The sequence below is a fragment of the Physeter macrocephalus genome, chromosome 7 (genome assembly GCF_002837175.3).
Source record: "Physeter macrocephalus isolate SW-GA chromosome 7, ASM283717v5, whole genome shotgun sequence".
NCBI lineage: Eukaryota > Metazoa > Chordata > Mammalia > Artiodactyla > Physeteridae > Physeter > Physeter macrocephalus.
In genome coordinates this window covers 28,862,468-28,888,740 of record NC_041220.1, presented here as the reverse complement: position 1 = coordinate 28,888,740, position 26,273 = coordinate 28,862,468, and the positions used below count along the sequence as shown (strand labels likewise).

The 26,273-nt window shown below is 36.5% G+C and overlaps 1 protein-coding gene across 1 annotated transcript in view; it reads left to right on the top strand.

Moving 5' to 3' along the window:
* The window catches only part of TTC29 (tetratricopeptide repeat domain 29), a 264,216-nt gene that overhangs the window by 60,201 nt on the left and 177,742 nt on the right, over positions 1–26,273 (top strand). The window contains exons 7-8 of the mRNA XM_024126651.1: positions 13,351–13,563; positions 21,197–21,282. Of these exons, the coding sequence (XP_023982419.1) occupies positions 13,351–13,563; positions 21,197–21,282 (299 nt within the window). The remainder of the gene's footprint in view (positions 1–13,350; positions 13,564–21,196; positions 21,283–26,273) is intronic.

The window sequence follows — 26,273 nt, the reverse complement described above, 5'->3', positions numbered from 1 at the left end:
TTATTTAATCATTGTGGATCTTGCTCTCCTCGTCTGTAAAATGAGGCAGTGAGAGCAGATGCTCTTTGCTCTGAGTTCACTTCCAGCTCTGATTTTTGTGGTCACTTAAATGTCTACTGAAAGATCAGTCCTTAAAAACTGTCGGGGCTTCCCTGGTGGCGCAGTGGTTGCGCGTCCGCCTGCCGATGCAGGGGAACCGGGTTCGCGCCCCGGTCTGGGAGGATCCCACATGCCGCGGAGCGGCTGGGCCCGTGAGCCATGGCCGCTGGGCCTGCGCGTCTGGAGCCTGTGCTCCGCGACGGGAGAGGCCACAGCAGAGGGAGGCCCGCATACCACAAAAAAAAAAAACAAAAAAAAAAAACTGTCAACTTCTTTACTTTTCCTTCAGAACATTAAGCCTATCTGGAGACGGGAGGCCTTGCTTCCATGAATAACTTCCCTGCTGCCTTTCCAAGCGGTAGGATCACTTTTGTTTGTGCAGCAGGTGCTTAGTAGGTATGTATTCTCTTGGTCTCGAGAGCTTGCAGGCTTTTTATGCTTATCCTTGTTGTACCACTTGGATGCTGGGCTACTGCATACAAATGAGGAAACCCTTTGAAGGGTAGTAGCTTGGGTGGGAAATAGAAGAGAATTGTTCTCTGAGGGATTAATTTTATATGTGTTCATGATTCCTGCAGTCGATGTTCAGGAAGGGATGCTATAAGGGTGGCCCTAAGGGTCAGGAAAAACCTTTTCTATGGATTAACAGGTAGATATGGATTTAGTAAATTGTAAAATTGTTCTCAATTGTTGAAAACTGGGTTGGGAAATTATGTTGTTTACTTCTTTTAGATGAATGAATGTTAGAGCCATATTAGGTCTTAAAAGTCATCTATCCCAGACTCTAATTTACTAGATGAAGAAGCTGAAACAGAGTAATGAAACAATGTTGCCATGGCCACATATTTTGTTAGTAGCAGGCACAAGACTTGGATTCAGAGTTCTACATTCATGTCATCTCCCTCCCCCTCACTGTGTCATACGCAACACAAATACACACATACATCTCTATATGTGCATGGAACACAAATACACACAAACATCTCTCTATGTGCGTGGCTCTGCAAACTGATTTAACTAACATTTAGGCAGACATAGAACAAATCAGACGTAAGTGCAATGTACATAATGGCAGTCACATATAGAAAGGTGTATTAGTAGATACAGATGATACAGATGTCATGCTTTTTCTCATGAATGAGGTAGGAGATATTATTCCCATTTCAGATTTGCAGGAAATAGGATTCTGAGAGGTTAAATGACAACTAAAGGCTGTCAGAGCCAAGACGGGACCCTGTGTCCTCAGATCTTTGGTTCAGTGTCCTTCCCACTTCCCAGCACCACCTCCCTAGACAAGGGTTTGCTCAGCGGACACCTCACAAAGTTGACCTTCTGGGTTTATTTTTCCTTCATTTATTTTTATTTAGATTGTCACAAGAAAAGGCTTCTGAAAAAAAAAACTGGCCTTCACAAAATTATGAATTAAAAAAATTGTATCTCCTTTTCTGTGTCCTCTGTCATTTGCCAACTTGTCCAGCCATTTGCCTCCATGGTAGTGGAGTGCTGTAGTGCTCAGTGAGAAGCCATTCCATCAGGGAGTACCAGTGACATGACCCCCCCATGACTTCATCTCCACTGCCATTTTAGCCTATCCAGATTACGCATATAAAGGATGGTTCTCTAAGAAAATTAAATCCATCAAGGCTGATACTGTATAGAGGGCCTTCCAAATATGGAGAGCAAAGTGGAAAAGAAAATGACTAGCAAACTGTGTGAGTGGGGACAGGAAGGCTTGGGTGGCTTTATAACAAAGCTTTTTGTCATTTGGTGGAATCCATGTATGAATTAGGTTGTCCAGTAATTGTGGTGGGGTAACCTAGAACTGGGGGAACTAGAAGCAGGGGAAGATTAAGGAGGCATTAAGACTGGTAAGGAGCGTGAGCCAGTCTGCTGGCTGAATTGATGGAAAGGATGACTTCCAGACATTTCAGCAGAAGAGACAGTATTCAGATATGGAGTAGGGGGTCGGAGAAAGGAGAAAAAATAACTTTATATGCAGCATATATTACAAAGAAATTAGTAGGTGTATTCTGTGTAATGAATACATCAGTTGGTAAGGAAAATGTTAAGACCACTGTAATGAGTAGAAAAGGGATACAAACAGATCATTTGCCAAAAAGGAGATGTGATATGTAATGAACATATAGGAAAATAACTAACTTCTCTAAAAATCAGTTTGAATAATTGTGAAATATTTGTAAAATGCAAAAACAAAGCAATCATGGTTCGTTAAAATAATACTTATGTGTATTGCTGGTGATAATATGAATCATTTAAATGGATTTGGACAGTAATATGGCAATGCATAGGAACTACAAAATTTTCCATACATCTTTATCTATTAATTTCACTTGTAGAAATTAAAAAAAAATTAAATATAGAAAAATACATGAAGGGATTCATTGAAACATTATTTATAGTGGAGAAATAATCTAAATATAAAAGCACTAGACAGATGATTGAAGTATACATCCCCCTGCAAAAAAATATTGTGCAGCCTTTTATAATGCAGTTATGGAAATAGTTAATATGGAAAGTAATAGTTCTAATAAAATAATTTAGATAAGCAAACTAATTATAGTAATCTCTTTACAACTGTGTAAAAATTATGCATGGATAAGGAGTAGAATGATGCTTGACCAAAATTAAAACATTTTCATTGACTGATGGTGTCATTGTTAGTAATTTTTAAGATTTTTCCATGTAGTATTTCATTCATGCTGATGTAATATTTTTGCCCATAACACAAGTAAAACACATACTGCATTATGCTTTTGCTAAATATCACTTTTGTGTTTTACTCAATTATATTTTCAAAATTCTTTGTATTTTGGGTCAGTGTTTCAGAGGCTGATCATCCCATTTGCCTGAGAATCAGGGGGTTCCCAGGACTCCACACTTTTGGGGTAGGAACGAAAAATGTCCTGGCAAACCTGGAGGAATTGGTCATTCTAAATATAGTGAAGATTAAAATTTTTCTTTTGTCTTTCTAAACCTAGTAGTTTATTCATGTACCAAACAGTGGTGAGAAAATGACGTCTTTGTTATTTGCTATTAATAGATTTTGACAAGCATAATATGGTTATTTTTGGTTTTAAACAACTCTTATTTTCTCTTTAAATTGCTATCATATTTTAAAATTTGTACCAATGAAGCTTCCATTACATACAGAACACTGTAAAAGAAAACAGCTCTTGAATCAACAAAGGACATCATATTCAATGTTCATCCTTGAAAAATAGACACTGGTGGACACTGTGGATATTTCAAAGCAGGGAAAACAAACAAAAACCAACTCTAACAAAACCTCCCAATGGTTGCCACTGAATCATGACCAAAACTCTTTGCCGGCTTTCCTGCTGGCCTCTTTAAGTCCTACTGTAGTTGCCCTACCTGTTCATACCTCTAGTACAACTCTGGCTGTTTATTGGGAACATTTTTTTCCTCCTCATAGTTAAAAAAATAAGTCCTGTTTGTTTGTTTTCCCCCACTTTTAAACTGCTTCTAATTTAGCATCTTAAAGTTTCCCTTTGGAGGAAACTTTTCCAAAAAGATTCTCTGGAAGAGCAAAGGTGTTATTCTATTGAGGTTTCCTAGTAACAATATGAAGTAAAGCCAATCCAGAAAGTGTCTAAGTATGAGCATTGATTACTCTGACACACCCACCCGTCACTAAGGCTCTTGGGTTGACTGCGGGCCTGTTGAAGCATCTCCCCTTTAATCTCTGCAAGATTGCAAGACTTGCTACTTCCAGGATTTCATTTTCCAGGTAAATTCCAAAAATGGATTTAGAAAGTGGGCACTAGTATATGTTTTCTAAGGGGCATCTGATTTGATCAGTATTAGAAACTGAGTCACTTTATATTTGAATAAAAGTGAACGTCATAGTTAAAAAGTTGTTTTTTATTTTCAGAAGTTAAGTGAATTAGCATCGCTATTTCTACATAAATTAACTGTCACTTTTAAGGGCATGTCAGTTTATTCTCCATCTACTATGTGTACACGTTCCTAAGACCTTATAGTATTTAATGAAGAGATCCTTTTTAAGTATTGATAGCCACAAGAAAATTATTCCATGTTTGATCTGTGTTAAAGAATCAAAGTCCAAGATCTTTGAATAGAACTTAGAATAAAAATGTAATTAGGTTACATCCCTAAAGTCTGATATATCTTTAAACAAGACTGCAAATGAAACTTTATTAGAGCTTCAAATGAATTATTTCATTGCCTTTTTTTTAATTCATTTTTTTCCCCTTCTCTTTCATGTCTGTGTTACTGACATTGTGGCTTGTATTTTACCTGTCTTTTTCAGGGTGTTTTAATTATTTACTGCTTAAGGAGTAGCACGCAGAGGAAGCCTCATTCAGAGGTGCCTGCTCTGTAGCGAGTTGCTCTTTTTCAAAGCTTTGCAAGGAGGTCTTGAATCGCTGCACTGAGCCTTGAGTTCCTGACCCACTGATTCACCCTTCTGGATGCAGTATCTCCTCTGACTCTCTGAGAAGAGGCACTGCTCCTAGGAGGTACCACTCACCAAGAGTGAGAGGGGTGCTGGGCGCAAGTTGGATAAAGTGTGCTGTTTCCAACTAGAGTCTTAAAAGGCTTTCCATCTGAATAAGTGACACTGTCGCGTAACGTTTTGACGTTGAAGCATTCCACACAACAGGCTCATCCAGATATGGCTCCAAATGGCAAACCTGAAAAAAAGTAGATAAAATGGCAGGAAAACTTACTGAACGTCCACAAAGCACCAGGCACTTTGCAGGGTGCCGACGCAGCTCTTTTAGTGCCTGTTACCAGCCATACCCTGAGGTTGGCATTGCTGTTCTTGTTTCACAGCCCTTAAAGAAAGGGTGCGAGGGGTCCAATGATATCATGGTGCTCAGGTTTAAACCTTGGCCTTTGCTTTTAAGTCAAACTGTCCTCCTTGGACAGTTTCCAAAGAGGGGTCACCTTGAGCAGATAAAGCCATCATGAGCTTTGGGCATCAGCTCTACCACCTGCTTGGTATGTGAAATTTAGGCAAGAGAACCCCTGAGGCTCATTTTCTCCATCCCTAAAATGTAGATACTATTATCACGTATATGTGGAATCTAAAAAAATTAACAAATGACAATAACAATAGAAATGGACTCACAGATACAGAGAACAAACTAGTGGTTACCAGTGGAGAGAGGGAAGGGGAGAGGGGCAAGAGAAGGGTACGGAGTTACAAGGTACAAACTACAATGTGCAAAATAAATAAGCTACAAGGATATATTGCACAACACAGGGAATATAGCCAATATTTTATAACATTAAATAATCTATAACAATTTGGAATCATTCTGTTGTACAACTGAAACTAATATAATATTGTAACTCAACTGTACCTCAATAAAAAATAAATAAAAATTTAAAATAAGATACTTATATATGTATAAATATACATACATATATATATATATATATACACACACACACACACACATATATATCAGTTACTATTCATGCTAGGCACATGGTGGTAAGGGCTCCACTAACATTATTTTTCTCCCTCCATACTCACCTAAATAGATTACTTTCAGTTAATTAGGTTTTTGTAATATCCAAAATTAGCACATGCATGTTGTCAATCAGAGCAACAATATAAAGGGGAAAAGTTAATATCCTCACTCTCCACCATCTCCCATAAGAGAATCAATACTGATACTTTGGCAAATATGCTCTACACCTTTCTCTTTGCTCATATAAACCTATAGTACACACAATCAGAATGTGGTTTATTTAAAATCATGAGCAATCTCTAATTCAAGCAAGAATTACATTATTGATTAAGTCCAGAGCAATATAGTTCATTAGCTGATCTAATGTCAATATTGACTTTATTTCTCCTCAGACTTTTATGCTTGTCGACACTTTTTACTGAGTATTTTGAGATGAGGTGGAATGTTTATAAGCTTTCTAATGGCTAGTATTAATTTCCTATTGTTTATTCATTATACAAGTGGTTTACATTTTTAAAAATTATTTGAGTGATTTCAATACTTCCAATTGTGAGCATTTAAAAGCAAAACTGCCCAATGCTTAATCCTTAGAAATTATAACACTTGGATGGAAACTACCATCTGAGGTTTAGTATGACAAGTTTATTATGACAAGTTTGGGCACCATGTCCATCCCTGACCACAATTCAGTAATCTAAAATCACAAACAACAACAATTAATAACAGTTCCTCCAGAATATTTGAAAAGTCCAGGCAAATTTTCTGGAATTTAAAAATTAACTCACCAGTATTGCCAACATCAGTGATAAAGCCTTTGGTGAGTTTCTCCCACACCTGGCTTCCTATCTTCCTGGGATCCTTTTCATTGTCTGGTTTAGTGACCTGTACTTTTTAACAGGGACATGATAGCATTCCTGTAATGTCTATCTGAAATCTTTGCTCAAAATGATAAAGGATTCCATTATTTAAATAACACCTTAAATTTCCTCTAAGTATCCCAAAGCAGCTACTCAAAAGTAGGGGCACATTTTCTTCCCAATTTATTACGGATGCCATTGAGTTATAGAAACCAAATCTTTGTTTTCCAGCATTCCATTTTTCAATGGTGTGCAGTGGGTTATAGTACAGAGCAAATCTCCTCTGAAGAGAGATAAACCCTTGAAAGTGATAGTTTCCATTGGGAAGTATGACGAGCCCTTAATATTTCAGCGCGTATCGTGCCGTTATAATTATCATAATTGAATGTTACAACCTAAAGATAATATAAATTGCTCATGCAGTTAAACTGAAATGGAAAGCAATGTCTTTTGTTTTTACAAAAAGGCAATAACATATTTCTCTTTTTGCTACTGTTCAATTTGCTTCCAGCAGATTTTATGTCTACATTGCACAGAATAGTAACTTAACCGCTGAAGATGTCCAGGAGCTCCAGATTAAAATGTAATATAATATACATAAAGCTTTATTGTTCCTTTAGGTTGTTGTTTTAAACCAAAGTGGAATATTTCCCTAAATTCTTCAACAAATGTGCACCATTTACAACTAAATATGCTTATGACTTATACCAGGGCTGCTGAAGAAATAGGCCTTATGGACCTGTCAAATTATGTTCATGCAATTTTTCCTGTAGCGTTATTTTTACTGGCAAGTGTGCAAGTTGATAGAAAAGGAAATAATTAGCTATTTTCAGAATTGCTGATGCATGGAGCTAAAGCAGGGCCGCCCGTGCATCTTAGAGATTGTGACATTTGAAATTACCTGAACAATACCAGAGCCATTTTTGGACATAATTAACACCTTGCCTAATTAATGTCAGGTCTAGACAGAGTCACACTCTATTTAGGAAATTTTATTTCAGACTTGCTTATGCCTTTATTATATTGCAAACTTTAGATTTGTTTGCTGTTTTCTTAAGTGAAGCAACTTCTTTTTTTTTTTTTTTTTCTTTTTTCTTTTCCCTCCCCCTTCAAGTAATCAATGCACTGCTGAACGAGTTCATTTTAATGCACTCAATCATGCCTCTAATGTTCGTAGCTTACGGGCGCAAGCATCAGTAATGCAGGAATGTTATATGGCTTTAGTTTGGGCCATTTCATAAAATATTCATGGAATCAAAAATGTGCATCAAAATAGCGGCTGGGAGAATTACATTTATGTTCCTGCTTTTATGGCAGCTTCACATTTAAACCCATTTGTGTTAATATCTAGTCAATCTTCCTACTTTAAAAAAAAACTAAAATGGGAGAGATCATATACATTCTCCTTTGCTTAATATTTGTTCTAGACATCTGCTGTGATACAACAAATATCTATAAACTTTCAGAGATGTTGTACCAGGGAAAAGGGGTAAGCAGCAACCTGGGTAATACCCAAATGTATAAAATCTTATTTTCTCTGCGTAGTATTTGTCTTAACATCCTACCAGACATTTTTCAGTTTACAACATTGTTTGGGTTTTGTTTGTATTTTTAAATAAATGGCTAGATTTCTTGTTTATGTGGGCTTTAGGTAAAGTGAATCTCCTTTGTAGTACTTTTAAGAGTACACTTTCTTTTGGGTGAAAAACTATAAACGCATACAACATTTTCAATAATGTAGATGTTATATAATTGTTTAAAAAAAAACAAAAGCAAACCAAAAGAAAAAAACAACACCTGAGACTGAGGCTACTTCTGTCCATGCCTGGATTCTTGTCTTACACAGTTGTTCACAGTGTGTCTCCCATGATGTGTTTTCTGATACTATGTCGTGTTCTTGAGCTAAATCCATTACTGATTGTATTGGTGGAAGGTCATCTCCAGTCGCTCCCACAAAACATCTTGGCTCCATTTTCTTCCCTGATTGACTTGAAATATTAGTGGACACTCTGGATTTTTTTCTTAGCATAGAACCAGGCACTTAGCTGAACAATGGTTAGCATGCCTTTCTTGTCACAGTTACTCCTGTGATGTTTGTTACTCATAGTGATGGGTAATTCCTGGTGCAACAAGATAAAGCTCATGTCCCCTCAGGAGACCTTTAACATCTATGAATGGGCCCTTCTCTTTTCTGTTTTCAGTAAACTTTTACTTTTGTGATACCTTGGTGTAATTCTTCTTCTTCTCTCTGCCCTCTTCCTCAATGAAAAATAACGTTAACACCTGTGAATTCCGGAGAAGGACGATTATCTAGACGCTTGTCCTTCAACAAGATTGATGGTGGGATCTGGGACTCTTGTCTGGTCCTGATATATTAAACTTTATTTGGTAACAAAGGGAAGACAACACATGAACACGGTGAAGAAGCTATAAAGGTTTGCCGTGAGCCAAATTTGAAAATCTGGTTTATGATCTTCATTTGTATTTACATGTGTAGTGTCAGAATGATCACTACATTGATGACCTCTTACAACATTTCTCTCAGGTATATTAAATTTAAAAATTTCAGATAAAAACAGGGTGCATTATGTCTTAATAAATATCTAGTCGATATTTATTAATATCGATATTCTGAGTCTTTACTCAGAAAGTAAGAAAATCTTTAAAATCCTGTTCACAGTTGGAAATATAAATTGCATGGAAATGATATCATTGTTAATCATGCTTAAAGGGAAATACTTGCCTATTTAAACTACTATGCTCCCTTCATAGTGTAGACATATTTTAATATTTTTAAATCAAATATTATACCATATTATAATATGTACTTTCAAATTCTGACCAGCCTTTAGAAATTGCAGCCTGGTCATTTGTGTGCTTCTGATTATTTGGATCAAATCCTTGCTGGCTTACTTAAGAGTCCTATTTGCCACCAAATAACTTTAGAAACGATTCCCTACATCTGCGAAGGGCTGGAAAACTCTTCTTCTTCTGTGCAGTCACCTTGTTTAAAACAGTGCTGATCACCACGATATATACAATAGATAACTAGTAAGGGCCTACTGTACAGCACAGGGAACTCTACTCAATATTCTTCAATAACCTGTATGGGAAAAGAATCTAAAAAGAGTGGATATATGTATATGTATAACTGAATCACTTTGCTGTGCACCTGAAACTAGCACAACATTGTAAATTAACTAGACTCCAATAAAACTTTTTAAATAAATAAATAAATAAAATTTAAAAACCGTGCTGTGCTGATCAGAATCCCCAGTGACCTCCTCTGTGGCAAAGTGGTTAAGGAAGGGGACATGAAACCATGAATAACCTGTGACCACAGGTTAGGACTAAGTACGGGACATCCTAGGTGCCTTCACCCCATGGATGTCACCTCACGGTTTAGGTTAGAGGATTTAGATGCAGGTTACAGAGCTGTTTTTACATCAGACTCCTTCCGGAAGACCAATGAGGAGCACATGAGTGGCTATAGTACCTGTTCTTTCATGTTGGAGGATCTTGTGATTGCCTGAGTAGAGTCAGAGAATTATAGAACTGGTAGAGACTAGAAATCACATAACTCGAGCATTGTTTTTAACTTCAGATATTTATGTCCAGAGCATCTAACTTACTCCACCCAAGTTTTCTGACTTGTACCTAATGTGGCAGAACTAAGCTGTGTGGGCGTCTGGTGATCCTGGGTTTAAATCCTAAACCTCACTTTTTAGCTATTTGAGTCATTTAATGTTTGTGAGCCTCGGTTTTCTCTTTGGTGCAAAAGAAAAGTCATATTTACTGCACCGGTTTGGGAAGGTTAAATAAGATAATGTCTGGGGGAAAAAACGTTCCATTTTGACTAGCACCCAGTAGGCCTTCAAGAAATAGTTGCTCCCTGCTGTTTTTACCCAAGCAGCTTGGACTGCTCCTTCCTCATGGCAGACTTCAAATATATCCTTGTAAGAGCTGAACCTTGGCTGATAATCATGACCTAAGCAGTACACTGATACTAGTCCCAAGTGCTCAAGCAAAAATCAAACTCAACTGAAAAGTCTGTTTCTCAATCATTCCAAGGCCCCCTTCCATAGTGGCCAATTGAAACCAATGTCCCGAGAACCTCTCATTTCATTTCTGCTTAGCCTGTGAGGGAAACCTAATCACATCAGTAACACAGAGGGAAGTCTGGCTTGTTTGGAATACAGAGACACGGTCCCCACCTTTGTCTCCCCCCTTTCCCCCACTTCAGCCCTCTCCCCATTTCCTCCATATATCCTTTCCCCACTTTCACCCTCCCCTCCCCTTACCTCCCCTTTCTTCCACCATGTGGATCAAATCTTGGACCCGGCTATCAGTTCTCATATGCTATTTACATCATTATGCCTCATTTGCACTTCATTGTAATTAGTCGGGTTATCCAAAGCTTCATCTCCTGGCTCTCCTCCTGGAATTCTTAGTGAATCTGTTATTTTATAACACACTTTTGGACCCTCTTTCCATATGGTTACTGTGTGTGACCACAGATGCTGTTAGGCCCTTCCTAGTCTCCTTATGGTCCCAAGTTTTTCTGGAACTGTCTGGTTTACTCACAGTTCCCTGTATCCACTTGTCCCTATTCACATGGCCAAAAAGAAATATGTATCCATGCTTTATAAATAGAGGGATGATGGATTAAAAAAAAGAACTCTCGTATACGTCTTTCCAGGGATACAGAGCTATACTTTACAGGCAGAAATATAGTTAACAGAGGAAACATAACACACATATATGTCAATGCTCCATTCGAGTTTTAAAAAAGAAACGAGAGTCATGGGTATTTGGAGAAAGGTGTTTCGGGCAGAGGTGCTGCAGGAGAGAGGTGAAAAACTATGCCTGCTTTTGTGGGAGGTAAGAGAAAAATTGTCAGTTAAATGTAAAGAGAGAATAGTAAACTTCAACCTTCAGTATCTGCATCAAAATGAAAAAGGACTGGGCATTAATTTTAGAGTAGTTTCCATTATATATTTCTCTTTACAAACAGAACACATTTTGATGATAGAAACATTAGAAAATGCCAATAATCGGGAAAAAAAGCAGAAAAGAAACCAATTCATCACCCATATAACACTGATAATGCTTTGTAAATGTTATCTGATGTTTTTCAATATTTTCACTTATCATAAGCACCTGTCCATGTCATCAAATATTCTTCTGTAATATCATATTTATGGCTTTGTAGTCTTTTATCATGTGAAAATTTCGTAATACAAGTTTATAAACAGCTCAGCAGCACACACCCGCCTCTCTCTATGTATCTTTGCTGATACGCCCTCCTTCTGCATGGGACTCAGACTGGCCATGTCTTTACTGAATTTTTGTACAGCTTATTTGCTGGTTATACATCTCTGTTGTGTTTCTTTTAAAATACTATTCGTCTTCATCTGTGCATTTTTAATATTTATTTTGATAGCAAATTCAGTGCCAAAATAGGAGGAAATTATATGCAATAGTGATGGCAGTAGCTACAGTATCCTGGAATGTCCAATCTGTAATATGCAGTGCATCTTATTTGAGGAAATGTATTGCGCCTAATGTGGCCTACGTAGGTTAATTTAATCAGTTGTGATAATATTGTCATAAGGACTCAACTACATATTTTGCAGGAAGACTATGTTGTACTTAAAGAAAGGGAAAATAAATAGTGGCTATAATTCAGTTGGCCTGTGGGTTTTTAAAAATATTATCACTATGCCAACTGGTAACAGCAGCCGTGTTTATTGAGTACCTACTCTGTATCAGATCTTGAACAGGTATTAATTCATTTCTCACAATAACACCTTGAATAGTTACACTATAATCTTACTTGCAGAAGAATTAAATTCGGGCACAGGGAGTGTAGTAATTAACCTGAGGCTAAACAGCAAAAATGGTAAAACTGGTATAGGAATTCAGGTTGTCTGTTCGGAGCCTGCACTCACTCTTAACTACGATTGTTGAAATGCCTAGATGTAAGTGCTTTTCCAGTTCATTCCAATTAGGTAACTCCAGTACCATAAAAGAGCATTTACATTACAGGATTTTGTGTGCATTTCTACAAGGCAATTCACAAGTAAAATACAATCTGTATCATGGAACTACAAACTACCCTTCCAGAAATGTGCTTGCTCACATTTCAAGGAATCAAATGACTTAAAGTTAATTTAGAGTTTTGGCTTTGAGAAGATATATTTCTGACTATATTATAAAATATAATTGAGAAGGGCAGTTAAGTTACATTGTAATTTTAAAATTAAATAACTTGGAAAGTCTAGTCAAACGTTGAGAAGTAGTTTAAAGCTCCATAATACTTAAATTTGAAATCTGTAACAGTTGCATCCTTTCTCAAGACACCTGAATTCTCGAGAATGGAGAACTGCTTTCTGTTGGGAAAGCAGTGCAAGAAAGTGGTTTAGGTTGTGGGCTCTGGAATCAGACTGCCTGGATCTACTAAGCCACTGGCCAGGCAATCTTGGGCAGAATTCTTAACCTCACTCTTTTCTACCTTAAAATGGAATCATAACAATCTCTGTTCCATAGGCCTGTTTTGACAATTAAATGAGAAGTGCGTAGCACAGTTCCTGGCATATATAATGTTGAATAAATACTAGCTAATATGATTGTTATTAAGAATTATTACTTGACATTCACACCGTCTCTAAACATTTGCAATTCTCCTCAATTTCTGCTAGCCCAAGTATATCCCTTTAGTGGGTGTCCATTCAAAATCAGTGCTGAATCTGAGGTCGTCGTCCTCTTCAGCCTTAGAAATACTTGGCTGCCTTCCGTGGTTCTCTCCCCGCCCACACACACTTTAATAGTAAAGCACAAGATGTATGCAAAATATTTGAAAATATGTTCTGGCCTGTGGTTTGTATTTATGAATGGCTTTTATTCTTCAGGTCAGCTTCTGGAAGCTGCGGAGCATTATGAGGCCTTCCATCAATTGACGCAGGGACGGATATGGAAGGATGAGACAGGCCGCGTTCTCAACTTGTTGGCCTGTGAGAGTCTCCTGAGGACTTACAGATTACTCTCAGACAAAATGCTGGAAAATAAAGAATACAAACAGGCCATCAGAATTCTTATAAAAGCTTCTGAAATAGCCAAAGAAGGTGGGTGGAAAAGAGCACGCTCACTTTGCTGCCTTTAATGGGCAGATACTGCTTCTCCCAAGAGGGAGGTAAAAATTGTCCAGTGTTTGGATGATTATTTCCTATGAAGTGCAGGGACAAATGCCATCAATATACTTTCAAATTTCACTGTAAAACAGAGGGGCCTTAGTGCTGACAGCAAGAAATCCATTAGTTTCTTGAAAGCTTTATCTCCAAAATTGCAACCCTCTGGGAATAATGTTATAAAACAGTAAACCCATGATGAGAAGGTAAGGTCATTTGCAAAAGTTAACTCTGCGCGCGCGTGTGTGTGTGTGTGTGTGTGTGTGCTTAAGGTCATATATTTCTTACAATCTGAGAGACCTTTCATTGTTTGTAAATTCCCTATTGTCGGGTAATAGGAAAGATATGATAAATATTTAGTTAAGAGTAACAGGAAGATAGAACTTTAATACATTTTAGACCCATGCCTGTCAAAGTGTGGCCTTTGGACTGGCAGGATCAGCATCACCAGGAAGCTTATAAGAAACGCAGCATCTCAGGCCCCACCCCAGACTGACTGCATCAGAATCTGCAGGTTTGCAAGATCTCCAGGTGATTCGTATGCACGCTTACAGCAGTGAAAATGCTTTTGTGACAGCTGATCACATCCTTAATATTCTATTATCATTAAAATATGTATAAAATATAAAGAAAAAACTGGAACATATACTCATAAGCTTTTACTTTGTGAGATGCAAGGTTATTTTGTGACCTCAGAGTAGTATGTTAATAAATTACTTTTCATGAAGGAGAGAAAGATGGAAGTTATGCTCTTGAACTAAAGTTCTTTAGCTTGTGGACATATTTAATCAATTGGCTTATTGAGTAACACATGGCTTATATGGAGTAAACAGGACTGATTTTCTGAGTTTGATTTTAATTTTTTAAAGAGTGAAAGTAAAATCTTAGCTTATTTTCTCTGTTAATTTTTAAAAGTAATATTAGTTAAAATACCCATAGGACATCACCCCCAGTGAAAGATGTAGCCCATTGAATGAACTGCTTTTGAATGAATGGTGATCTAGTACCTTCCCCAAAGGGGTACACACTGACATAAATAGTTAGCTCTTACATCAATTTCAGCAGCTAACTTTAGTCATGTGAAAAGTTATGTGGACTTTTAATGTAAGTTAATGTTATCAGTTAGGAAAAGGTATTTCACTTAAGGTTCACATTTGCTAAATTGTAAGGTTGTTCACAAAGAAAGCAAGGTTCCTAGGCCCTCTTCCAATAGTCAGAGCCTGCCAAGCCTTCTCCTTTCTGAAAGCATCTCTCACTTTCCAAAGGACAGATAAAGAGAATAGGAGAAAACTTGCTTCTTCTGCTGTAATAATTTTTAATGTCTTTTAAAGCCAATAAATATTTGTGCCCATGTTTTTCATATAAGATAGTAGACAGGTTAAAAGATTGCACAGCATTTTACAGAGCTCTGACAGCCGCTGAAATGCTCTGGGACAAAGCATCCCTTCTTACTCTTGTCTCCTACTTTGGTCAGGGAACCTGAAGCAGCAAGCTGACGACTGCATGGATAACACTTGCCTCCCACATTGATTTACATGGTACTTAAGGAGAACTGACATCCACTGTGCACCTTAGTTAGGACACCTTGGTGTAATGCACAAGTATAGCACCAGCCATACAGTGGTCTCATGACTCTATTATTCTATTATTTTCATCTTTCAGCCATCAATGGTCTTTACTAAATTCACAAAGTTGTACAAACATCAACACTGACCCCATACTCATTAGAAGGCATTCCTCATACCCTCCTTCCCCTATCCCCTAGCAACCATTAATCTACTTTCTCTCTCTGTGGATTTACCTCTTCTGGATAGTTCACACGAATGGAATCATGCTATGTGTATTCTTTTGAGTCCAGCTTCTTTCACTTAGCATCATGTTTTCAAGGTTCATCCATCTTGTAGATGGTATCACTACTTCATTCATTTTTATGGCCAAATAATACACTATTGTATGGTTGTATCACATTTTCTTTATCCATTCATCAGTTGATGGACATTTACATTGTTCCCACCTTTTGTCTATTATGGATAATGCTACTGTGAAGATCTGTGTACATGTTTTCAATTCCTTTGGGTATATACGTAGATGTGGCATTGCTGGGTGGTATAACTCTATGTTTAACTTCTTGAGGAACTGGCAAAGAGTTTTCCCAAGTCACTGAACCATTTTACATTCCCATCAACAATATATAAAGGGTTTCAATTTAGCCACATCCTCACCTGTACTTGTTACTTTGTCTTTTTATTATAGTCATCTTAGTAGGTATAAAGTGATATCTCACTGTGAATTTATTTTGCATCTCCCTGTTGGTTAATGATGTTGATCAGCTTTTCATGTGCTCATTGCCCATTAGTATATCTTCTTTGCAGAAATGTCTCTTCAGTTTTTTGCCCATTTTTAATTGGGTTATTTTGTCCTTTTATTATTGAGTTACAAGAATCCTCCAATAGTCTAGATGCAAGTCCTTTATCAGATTTGGTTTCTTTTCACTTTCTGATGGTATCCATTGAAGCCCGAGTTTTTAATTTGATAAAGTGCAAAGTAATTTGTTTTTTCTTTTGTTGTTTGTGCTTTTGGTATCATAACTAAGAAGGCTTCCACTAATCCAAACTCATGAAGATTTACTTCTACACTTTATTCTAAGAGTTTTAAAGTTTTAACTCCTATATTTAGGTGTGTGTGTGTGTGTGTGTGTGATGTCAAGAGGGTCCAACTTCACGTTTTGTATGTGGATATCCAGTTGCCCCAGTACCAGTTGTTGAAAATGCTGTTCTTTCTCAATAAATTATCTTGGGACCCTTGTTAATAGTAATTGACCATAAATGTGAGGGTTGTTTTCTGGATTCTTAATTCTATTGCGGTGATCCTCATGTCTGTTCTTATTCTACTGCTACATATTTTTTATTGTGGTTTTGTAGTAAGTTTTAAAATTGGGAAGTGCGAGTCTTCCAAATTGTCCTCTTTCAATATTGCTTTGGTCCTTCCACGTTGCTTATATTTCCACATGATGTTTAGGATCAGTCTGTCTACTTCTCCAAAAATGACAGCTGGGATTTTGATAGGGATTGCATTGAATTTGTAGATCAGTTTGGGAAATATCACTATCTTAACACTGTCTTCCAATTCATGAATATGGTTATCAGTCTGTTTACATGTTATCTAATTTCTTTTAATGATGTTCTACAGTTTTCAGTGTACACATTTTGCCCTTGGTTTGTTACATTTATTTCTAATATTTTATTCTTTTTGATGCTGTTGAAAATGGAATTTTTCTTTTATTTTCAGATTGTTCATTGCTCGTGTGTAGAAATAAAATCAACTTTTGTATACTGATCTTGCATCTTGCAGCCTTGCTAAACTCATTTATTAGCTTTGATGTTTTTTATGGAGTCTTTAGGATTTTTTATATGTAAGATCATGTCATCTACAAGTATAGTTTTACTTATTTCTTTCGGATCTTGATGCTTAAGGGTAACAGAATATGCCACCCCAAATGCCACTTTGGCATAAAGAGTACTGTGAGCTAAAGGCACTTGAAAAACAAGAGGCAAAAAGGAGCATTCTAGTATCCCCTCTTCTTCCTAAAAATAGGAAATGGAAACACCCATATTAAAGATGCCCTGTACCATGAGAAAAGAAACATTCTTTGATTGGGAGCCAAGGCCAAGAGAATTCTGCACAAGCAGACCTTGTTAAAATAATCCTCATCTTCTTTAACCTTCCTTCCTTTATATTTTCCACAATTGCCTATCTTTGTTCAACCCAATATTAAAGCAGGTAGGTTTTGCCATTTCTTTGCTCTTCATTCCTTATGAAGGCTCCCATGTGACCTAAAGCTTATGTAAATTTGTATGCTTTTCTCCTGTTATTCTGTCTTTTGTCAATTTAATTCTCAGGCACAGCCAAAAAAACCCTAAGATAGAGGTAAAAGTTTGCCTCCCACTAGTGCCTTTTCTTTTTCTTGCCTAATTGCACTGGCTAGACCCTCCAGTAGAGTGTTAAATAGAATTGGTGTCAGAGGACATCTTTGTCTTCTTCCTGATCTTATGACAGAAGCTTTCAGTCTTTCACCATAAAGTGTAATGTTAGCTATGGGTTTTTTTTGTAGATACTTTTTTTAACAGGTTTAGGAGGTTCCCTTCTATTCTGAATTTGTTGAGGGTTTTTTTAATCACAAAAAAGGATTGGATTTTGTGAAATGTTTTTTCTGCAACTATTGAGATGATCGTGTAGTTTTTATCCTTTCTAATAACAATGGTATTTTACATGGATTGATTTGCAGATGTCGAATCAACCTTACATGCCTGGGATAAATCCAGCTTGATCTGGTGTATAATCCTAAAATATGCTGTTGGACTGGCTTTGATAGTATTTTGTTGGGAATTTGTTTTCTATATTCATAATGAATATTGGTTTGTAGTTTTCTTTTCTTGTGGTGTATTTGTCTGGTTTGATGTCAAAATAATAGTGGTCTCATATTTGGGAAGTATTTTCTCCTAAGTTTTTGGAGGAGTCTGTGAAGGATTGATGTTGATTATATTTTTAATATTTGGTAGAATTCACCAGTGAAGCACTCTGGGCTTCTTTTGTGAAAAGTATCTTGATTTCTAATTTAAGTTCTTTACTTGTTGTGGATCTATTCATATTTTCTGTTTCTTCTTGAGTCAATTTCAGTAGTTTGCATCTTTCTAACAATTTTTCCATTTCATCTACTGTATCTAATTTGTTGGTATACCATTGTCCATAATATTCTCTTAAAATATTTTTTATCTCTGTAAGGACTGTGGTGATTTCTCTCATTCATTCCTGATTTTCATAATTTGAGGCTTTTCTCTCTTTTTTTTTTCTTGTTCAGTTTAGCTAAAGGTCTGTCAATTTTGTTGACTTTTTCAATTAACCAACTTTTTGTTTTATTGATATCCTCTATTTTTTTTCTATTTCACTTATTTCCTCTCTAGTCTTTATTATTTACTTCTTTCTGTTTGTTTCGAGTTTAGTTAGCTCTTCTTTTTCTAGTTTTGTAAAGTGGAAAGATGTTTCCTATTTTTTAAAATAGGCATTTATAGCTGTACTTGTCCCTCTATGCTCTGCTTTAGCTGATTCCCATAAGTTTTGGGGTTTTGTATTTTTATTTCCATTCATTTCCAAGTATTTTCTAGTTTACCTTCTGATTTCTTCTTTGACACATTGGTTATTTAGGAGTGTGTTTAATTTCCACATAGTTGTGTGTTTCCCAAAATTTTCTGTTATCTTTAATTTCATTTTCTTGTGGATACCATCCTCTCAGTGATATCCACTACCCAGACAACTGTATTTAATATTGAAACCTGCTTTTTTCTTTGTACCCCTACTTAGAACTCCCAAATCCCCTTACCCTGCTCTATTTTTTCCCTAGAATACTTATCACCATACAACTTACCATATAATTTATTACGTTTATTTTCAATTTTCTGTCTCTTTTTTATATTTCTCTAAAATATAAACTTCCCAAGGACAGGAAATTTGTCTGGTTAATGTACTGATGTACCCCAAATGCTTGGAGCTGTGCCTGGTACAGAGTAGGTCCTCAATAAGTACTCATTGAATAAATGAATGAGTAAATATTTTTTAGCCAAATAACAAAAGGAAGTTTTAGGGCACATTTTAATAAAACATTTGAGTTACTCCAAAGAACATCGTCTCTGTCCATTATTCCACCTCTTTAGATTCTCTAGTAAACACACTAGTGTAAGAATGAACAATTTAGTCTTCAAAATAAAAACGTGATTTTTTAAGATAAATGATTATTGACTTGGATAGCAAAGCCAATATAAATTTAACCCACTCAAATAAACAACACAATATAAATAATATTTTACCCTTTTTTCTCTTGTATTTGTTTTACTCAGCTTTAATAATGCTGACATCTTCCTCCATTATTTTATTGCTTTCACTTTAACTTTGTCTCAATTAGTAAGCAGGAAAATTTCTTATACTTAAATCCTATTTTAAAACTAATATTTGGTGTGGTCTGACTATTTGAGTTAGCTGCTTCAAAATCTTTCTATCAATAGGGATAGATTTCTTTTTTCTTCTCCTCTTTGCTGGACTGCCCTTTACATAAAGTTAGAGGCAAATGACGATACTCTATCCAAGCATGAGGTGTTGTTAGTGCTTTAACGTGGTTACACCATTTAACACAGAAAGTACAAGTCACAAATAGTCAACCTTTAATTATCTAAGAGGCAACTTCCCGCCATAGCCTCTTCCTTCTACCCCTTCTTCCCTTTCCCTAGTCCCACCCTTCTCCCCAGTACTCGTAAACCCATAACAGAGAAAAAGTGAGGGCCCAGCTGAGTTATGAGTTAAAATTCCCCAGACTGAATCGCTAGCACCATCAACTCTGCTGAAGTGAGATCTTGAGGGTATAATTCTTTGCAATTGATGAAATTGCTAGAGAAGAAAAAAACTACTGTCACTGACATTTGCCATCCTGTTTCTTCACAGTCTTCTAATTGAGCCACTCCTTCACAAGAGGTAATTGAGTGATTGCTGAGAGTGAGTGCAGCATAGAGAATTGCTAGCTCCTGTGGAAATCCATCATGGTGGGAATGCAGAGTTCAGAAATCTAAGGATGCTTACTTTCCAAAGATCAAAAATGAGGGTGGATCTGTCAGCATTTGCATTACCCAGGAGTTAGGTAACATTAGAAGCCAAAGACTTACAAATGTAGAGAAAGGACAGTATTCCATTTTAAAATAAGAACCTCTAATGATTCTTGCAAGTACATTAGATTTATGTGTTCAATTTAGTACATTAAATGTAAATAAATTATGTATTTATTAGATGGTATGATGTATGTCTATGTCTTGTTGAACCATGTGTTACACGTTTACACATTTTGCTTTTGGAAAGAAAAATTTGATAACTCCTGGAATAAAGCACATTATGCAGAAATTAGAAAGGCTAAATTCCTTGTGAAAAGATAGTGAAAAGCATTTACCAGTCATTAGCAAGGAAAAAATGTGTTTGAATTTCAAAATATGAATGGAATTTTATACCAAGAAGCTAAGCTCTGGCAGTCCTTCTCTCCCAGGTTTTAACCAATAGCTTTAAAATTGAACCTAATCAAGACAATAATTCCTTAATTTGCTAATTATCTGCCCTATTAGAGACAGCTGAATGCCAGCCTGTGTGTGTTTGTGCACCATGTAAGGCTGATACTCTTTATCAATTATTTCACATATGTAGTCGCAGCTATGATGAATGACTATAGGTTTTACATGGTGGACCGGTATGGAATTTATATATGAATGTCAAAATGCTAATACTGGGTTTTGTATGTAGAGGGAAACTCCTCATAATTATATTGCTAATGCACATTACTCACTTATATCTGTGACCCAGGTAAATTGTATTAACATCATCCTTTTTGATGAGTACACAGTTAGGTTTCAGAGATTGTTGATATAAATCTGTATACTTTGTTATAATAACTTTCTACTCTCTTAAAAAGCAAAGATTCTGTTTGTTGGAATAAACCGATTTCTTTAATACCATAATGATTTTTTCTACATTTTCGTTTTAGGAAATGACAAAAAGATGGTAGAAGAAGCTTCCTATTACTTGGGCTTAGCGCACTTGGCTGCTGGAGAGTATGAAACAGCATTAGCAGTAAGTTCAAGTTGACTTTTAATCACTACCACTTTTAATTTTTATTTTATTATATTTGTTTTATTTTATTATATTTGTTTTATATTTTTTTATTGTATGTTGTTATAAGGCCAACAGAAATGGGGTGGGCTGGATGTCAGTGTACCTATTTATAGAGACTAAAGCAGAATAGCCCTATTCTAGAAGCATTAAAAATTGGTTTTATTGATGAAAGTTAAATATATGGAGTAATGGGACCCTCCACTATCACCAAGGACAAGAGGAAATGGGTTTAAATGAAAGCAAAAAGTAAATAGTAAAAAAAAAAAAATTACAGCACACATAATATGATCTGAGAAAGTTTTCTTAGAAAAAATTGTAATTAATAAGCAGTAGATTGAATTGCATTGCAGTGAACCTTTCCTTTGTGTGTGGGGATGGGGGGGAAGGAGGGCTGCGAAGGTGGAAGGCATTGCTAGTCCCAATCTGAGAAGTAGCCTGCTTCAGGATAAAAATCAGCGTTTGCCTATTTTATGACCAGGCTTGGTGTGTTTGACTAAAAAACCCAAAAAACAAAATGTCAAGAGCTATCTTTTCCGTATTAAAACTGAAATCATTTTTCTTTCATTCTTCTCTTACCTCTAATATATTCCAACTGTAACTTCTTATTGAATTTCACATACATCTCATGTAATAATCCTATTCGATAAGAAGTATTGGCTTTATTTTTCAGCTTTGAGGAGCTCTTGTTGGCTCTTTTAGATATTCATGCTAAATAGCATTTCTGTGATTGGGCTAAATATTTTTCTCTATCATCCTTAAAATTGGGTTTAATCGTAAGAGACTTGGGTTTTCCTAGTTGACTCTTCTACTTAATATTTTTTAGTTAATGACATGCACACAGCAAGGCTGTTGTGTTCCAGGTACTTTGAGGAACACAGAGGGCAACAAGATGCACACTTCCCTTTAGGAGCTAATTTAATGAGGGGGACCAGCTTGTAAACAACTGTAATTCAAAGCAGGATGAACAGGGGTTTTCTGAGTTCAGAGGTAAGAGTAGTTAGTTTCAACACTGAAGATCAGGAAGGTTGCACAGAAGAGCTTTTGAGGGCCAGGATTTATACAGGCAGAAAGCGTGAGAGTCGAGGATGATAGCATATTAGACACACACACACTCCCACACACTCAATATGACCATAGTCTGTGGGTTTGAGAAGCAATGAATTGTCATGTACAAGATAGGATACAGTAGGAGATCAAGTTGGAAAATTAGGTGAAAATTAGCTTATAGATTCTCTCTCTCTATCTATCGCATGGCAGGCACATGGCAAAATAAATTCAAACAATACAATAGGGTTTACAGAAAAATAAATCTTCCTTCTGTCCCTGTACTCAGTCTCACAGTTCTTTTCTCAAAGGCAAATACAGTTACAAGTTTCTGGTTTATCCTTCCAAAAATATTCATAGATATACCTGGCATATAGGTGCATATATATATGTGTGTCCTTTTTGTTGTTTACAAAATGGTAATGTTTTATACACACTGTTCTGTCCCCTGAGTTAACTTCCTCCATACTAATGTATATATAGACATGCCTCATTTTAAAAGGGACTCATAGTGTCCCATGGTATAGTTGTACTGTAATGGATTTAACCATCTCCTATTGGTGGGCATTTAGGTTATTTCCAATCAGTTTTGTTTCACAAAGGGTATAGCAGTGAATAGCTTTGTGCCAAAGTGAGAGACGATCTACAGAATAAATTCCTAAGGGTGGAAATGCTGGTTCAGAGAGGAGAGGAGATGAATTTAAAGATAAATTTATTTTTATTTCTAATCTTCCCTTCAAAGAAGCTTAACAAGTTTATTGTCACACAACAATAAATGAAGGTGCCTGCTTCATCAGGAGCTATGTATATCTTTAGGAAATTAGGCATATGTATTTATACATGTTGTGAATATTTTTCCAGGCCGTTGTTTTTTGGCCTTATTATGAAATTCTTCCATCCTGAACTTTTAGGTATGTGTGTGGCCAAATTTATCAATTTCTTCTTGTATGATTTCTGGACATTCTTAGAAAGGCTGTACTCATTCTAAGTACAGCCTTTCTAAGAATTAGGAATTCATCGTAATTCCAGGATTATACATTTTAATCTTTTGGAGGGTTGGAGGGTCTTGAATGCTTTGTTGGAATGTGAAGCTCATTTTTTAAGCAATGTGGAATGTTTGGTGACTTTGATGAGGCTGGTGGCATGATCTCATTCATTTACTGACAACTGTTTATTGAGCACCTTCTAAGTGACCGACAACATGCCAGGCATGATGGATCTGATCTATAGTTTTGGAAGATAACACTAGTGGTGTAGGATAGTCTAGTAATGAATGTATTTAAGAAGCAGCATTTGGCATCCAAGTGACAAATTTCTTGATACTGTTACTCCTTTCAGAAAAGTATTGAAATTATTTTTCTGGAGGTAAGGAAGCCATAAATCAAATGTGAAGCTCGCATTCATATTAACTGTGTGACCTTGGACAAATCCCTTAAATTCTCTAAGTCTCAACTGACTCAACTAATAAGTATATTTACTTTTGGGGGGGTTGAATGGTGGCTTTAAAAAGATATGTCCACTTTCTAATCCCTGGAATCTATGAATTTTACCATACTGAGAAAAAAGGTCTTTGCAGGTGTAATTAAGTTAAGGCTCTTGAGATGAGGTGATCATTGTGCTGGATTTTCTGGCTGGGCTCTAAATCCAGTGACAGGGTCCTTATAAGAAAAAGGCAGAAGGAGGTTTGAAACAGACAGAAGATAAGAAGACATGCCCACAGAGGACAAGTCCCTGTGAAGATGGTGGTAGAGATTGATGTTGCAGTGCCACAGGTCAAGGGATGCCTGGAGCCACCAGAAGCTTGAAGAGACAGGAAGGATCCCCTCCCCACAAGAACATGGTCCTGCCAACCCTTTGATTTCAGATTGCTAGGCTTCAAAACTGTGAAAGAATCCATTCCTTTATTTTTTTTTGACATCTTTATTGGAGTGTAATTGCCTTACATTGTTGTGTTAGTTTCTACTGTATAATAAAGTGAGTCAGCTATACATATACATATATCCCCATATCCCCTCCCTCTTGGTCTCCCTCCCACCCTCCCTATCCCACCCTTCTAGGTGGTCACAAAACACTGAGCTGATTTCCCTGTGCAATGCGGCTGCTTCCCACTAGCTATTCATTTTACATTTGGTAGTGTACATATGTCCATGCCACTCTGTCACTTCTTCCCAGCTTACCCTTCTCCCTCCCCGTGTCCACAAGTCCATTCTCTGTGTCTGCGTCTTCATTCCTGTCCTGCCCCTAGGTTCTTCAGAATCTTATTTTTTTTTTTAGATTCCATATATATGTGATAGCATACGGTAATTGTTTTTCTCTTTCTGACTTACTTCACTCTGTGTGACAGACTCTAGGTCCATCCCTCTCATTACCAATAACTCAATTTCGTTTCTTTTTATGGCTGAGTAATATTCCATTGTATATATGTGCCACATCTTCTTTATCCATTCATCTATCAATGGACACTTAGGTTCCTTTCATGTCCTGGCTATTGCAATGAATAGTGCTGCAATGAACATTGTGGTATATGACTAGTTTTGAATTATGGCTTTCTCCGGGTATATGCCCAGTAGTGGGATTTCTGGGTTATATGGTAGTTCTATTTTTAGTTTTTTAAGGAATCTCCATACTGTTCTCCATAGTGGCTGTATCAATTTACATTCTGACTATAAGACACTGATGAAAGAAATTAAAGATTATACAAACAGATGGAGAGATATACCATGTTCTTGGATTGGAAGAATCAACACTGTGAAAATGACTACATTACCCAAAGCAATCTACAGATTCAATGCAATCCCTATCAAACTACCAATGGCATTTTTCACAGAACTAGAACAGAAAATTGCACAGTTTGTATAGAAACAAAGAAGACCCCGAATAGTCAAAGGAATCTTGAGAAAGAGAAATGGAGCTGGAGAAATCAGGCTCCTGGACTTCAGACTGTACTACAAAGCTACAGTAATCAAGACAGTATGGTACTGGCACAAAAACAGAAATATAGATCAATGGAACAGGATAGAAAGCCCAGAGATAAACCCATGCACATAAGGTCACCTTATCTTTGATAAAGGAGGCAAGAATATACAATGGAGAAAAGACAGCCTCTTCAATAAGTGGTGCTGGGAAAACTGGACAGCTACATGCAAGAGAATGAAATTAGAACACTCCCTAACACCATACACAAACATAAACTCAAAATTGATTAAAGACCTAAATGTAAGGCCAGACACTATAAAACTCTTAGAGGAAAACATAGGCAGAACACTCTATGACATAAATCACAGCAAGATCCTTTTTGACCCACCTCCTAGAGAAAGGGAAATAAAAACAAAATTAAACAATGGACCTAATGAAACCTAAAAGCACAGCAAAGGAAACCATAAACAAGATGAAAAGACAACCCTCAGAATAGGAGAAAATATTTGCAAATGAAGCAACTAACAAAGGATTAATCTCCAAAATATACAAGCAGCTCATGCAGCTCAATATCAAAAAAACAAACAACCCAATCCAAAAATGGGCAGAAGACCTAAACAGACATCTGTCCAAAGAAGATACACAGATTGCCAACAAACACATGAAAGGATGCTCAACGTCACTAATTATTAGAGAAATGCAAATCAAAACTACAATGAGGTATCACCTCACACCGGTCAGAACGGCCATCATGAAAAATTCTACAAACAATAAATGGTGGAGAGGGTATGGCGAAAAGGGGACTCTCTTGCATTCCTTTATTTTTGAGCCATTTAGTTTGCCTTGTTACTTCAGTCCTAGGAAACTAATAATAGGATGATTAGAAAAGACAATTTATATCAAGTTTTAAAAGAGTGCCTGCCTGGTATATAATAAACTTTTGATAATTAGTAGCTTTTATTATTTTTACACTAATCAACTAAGTCTCT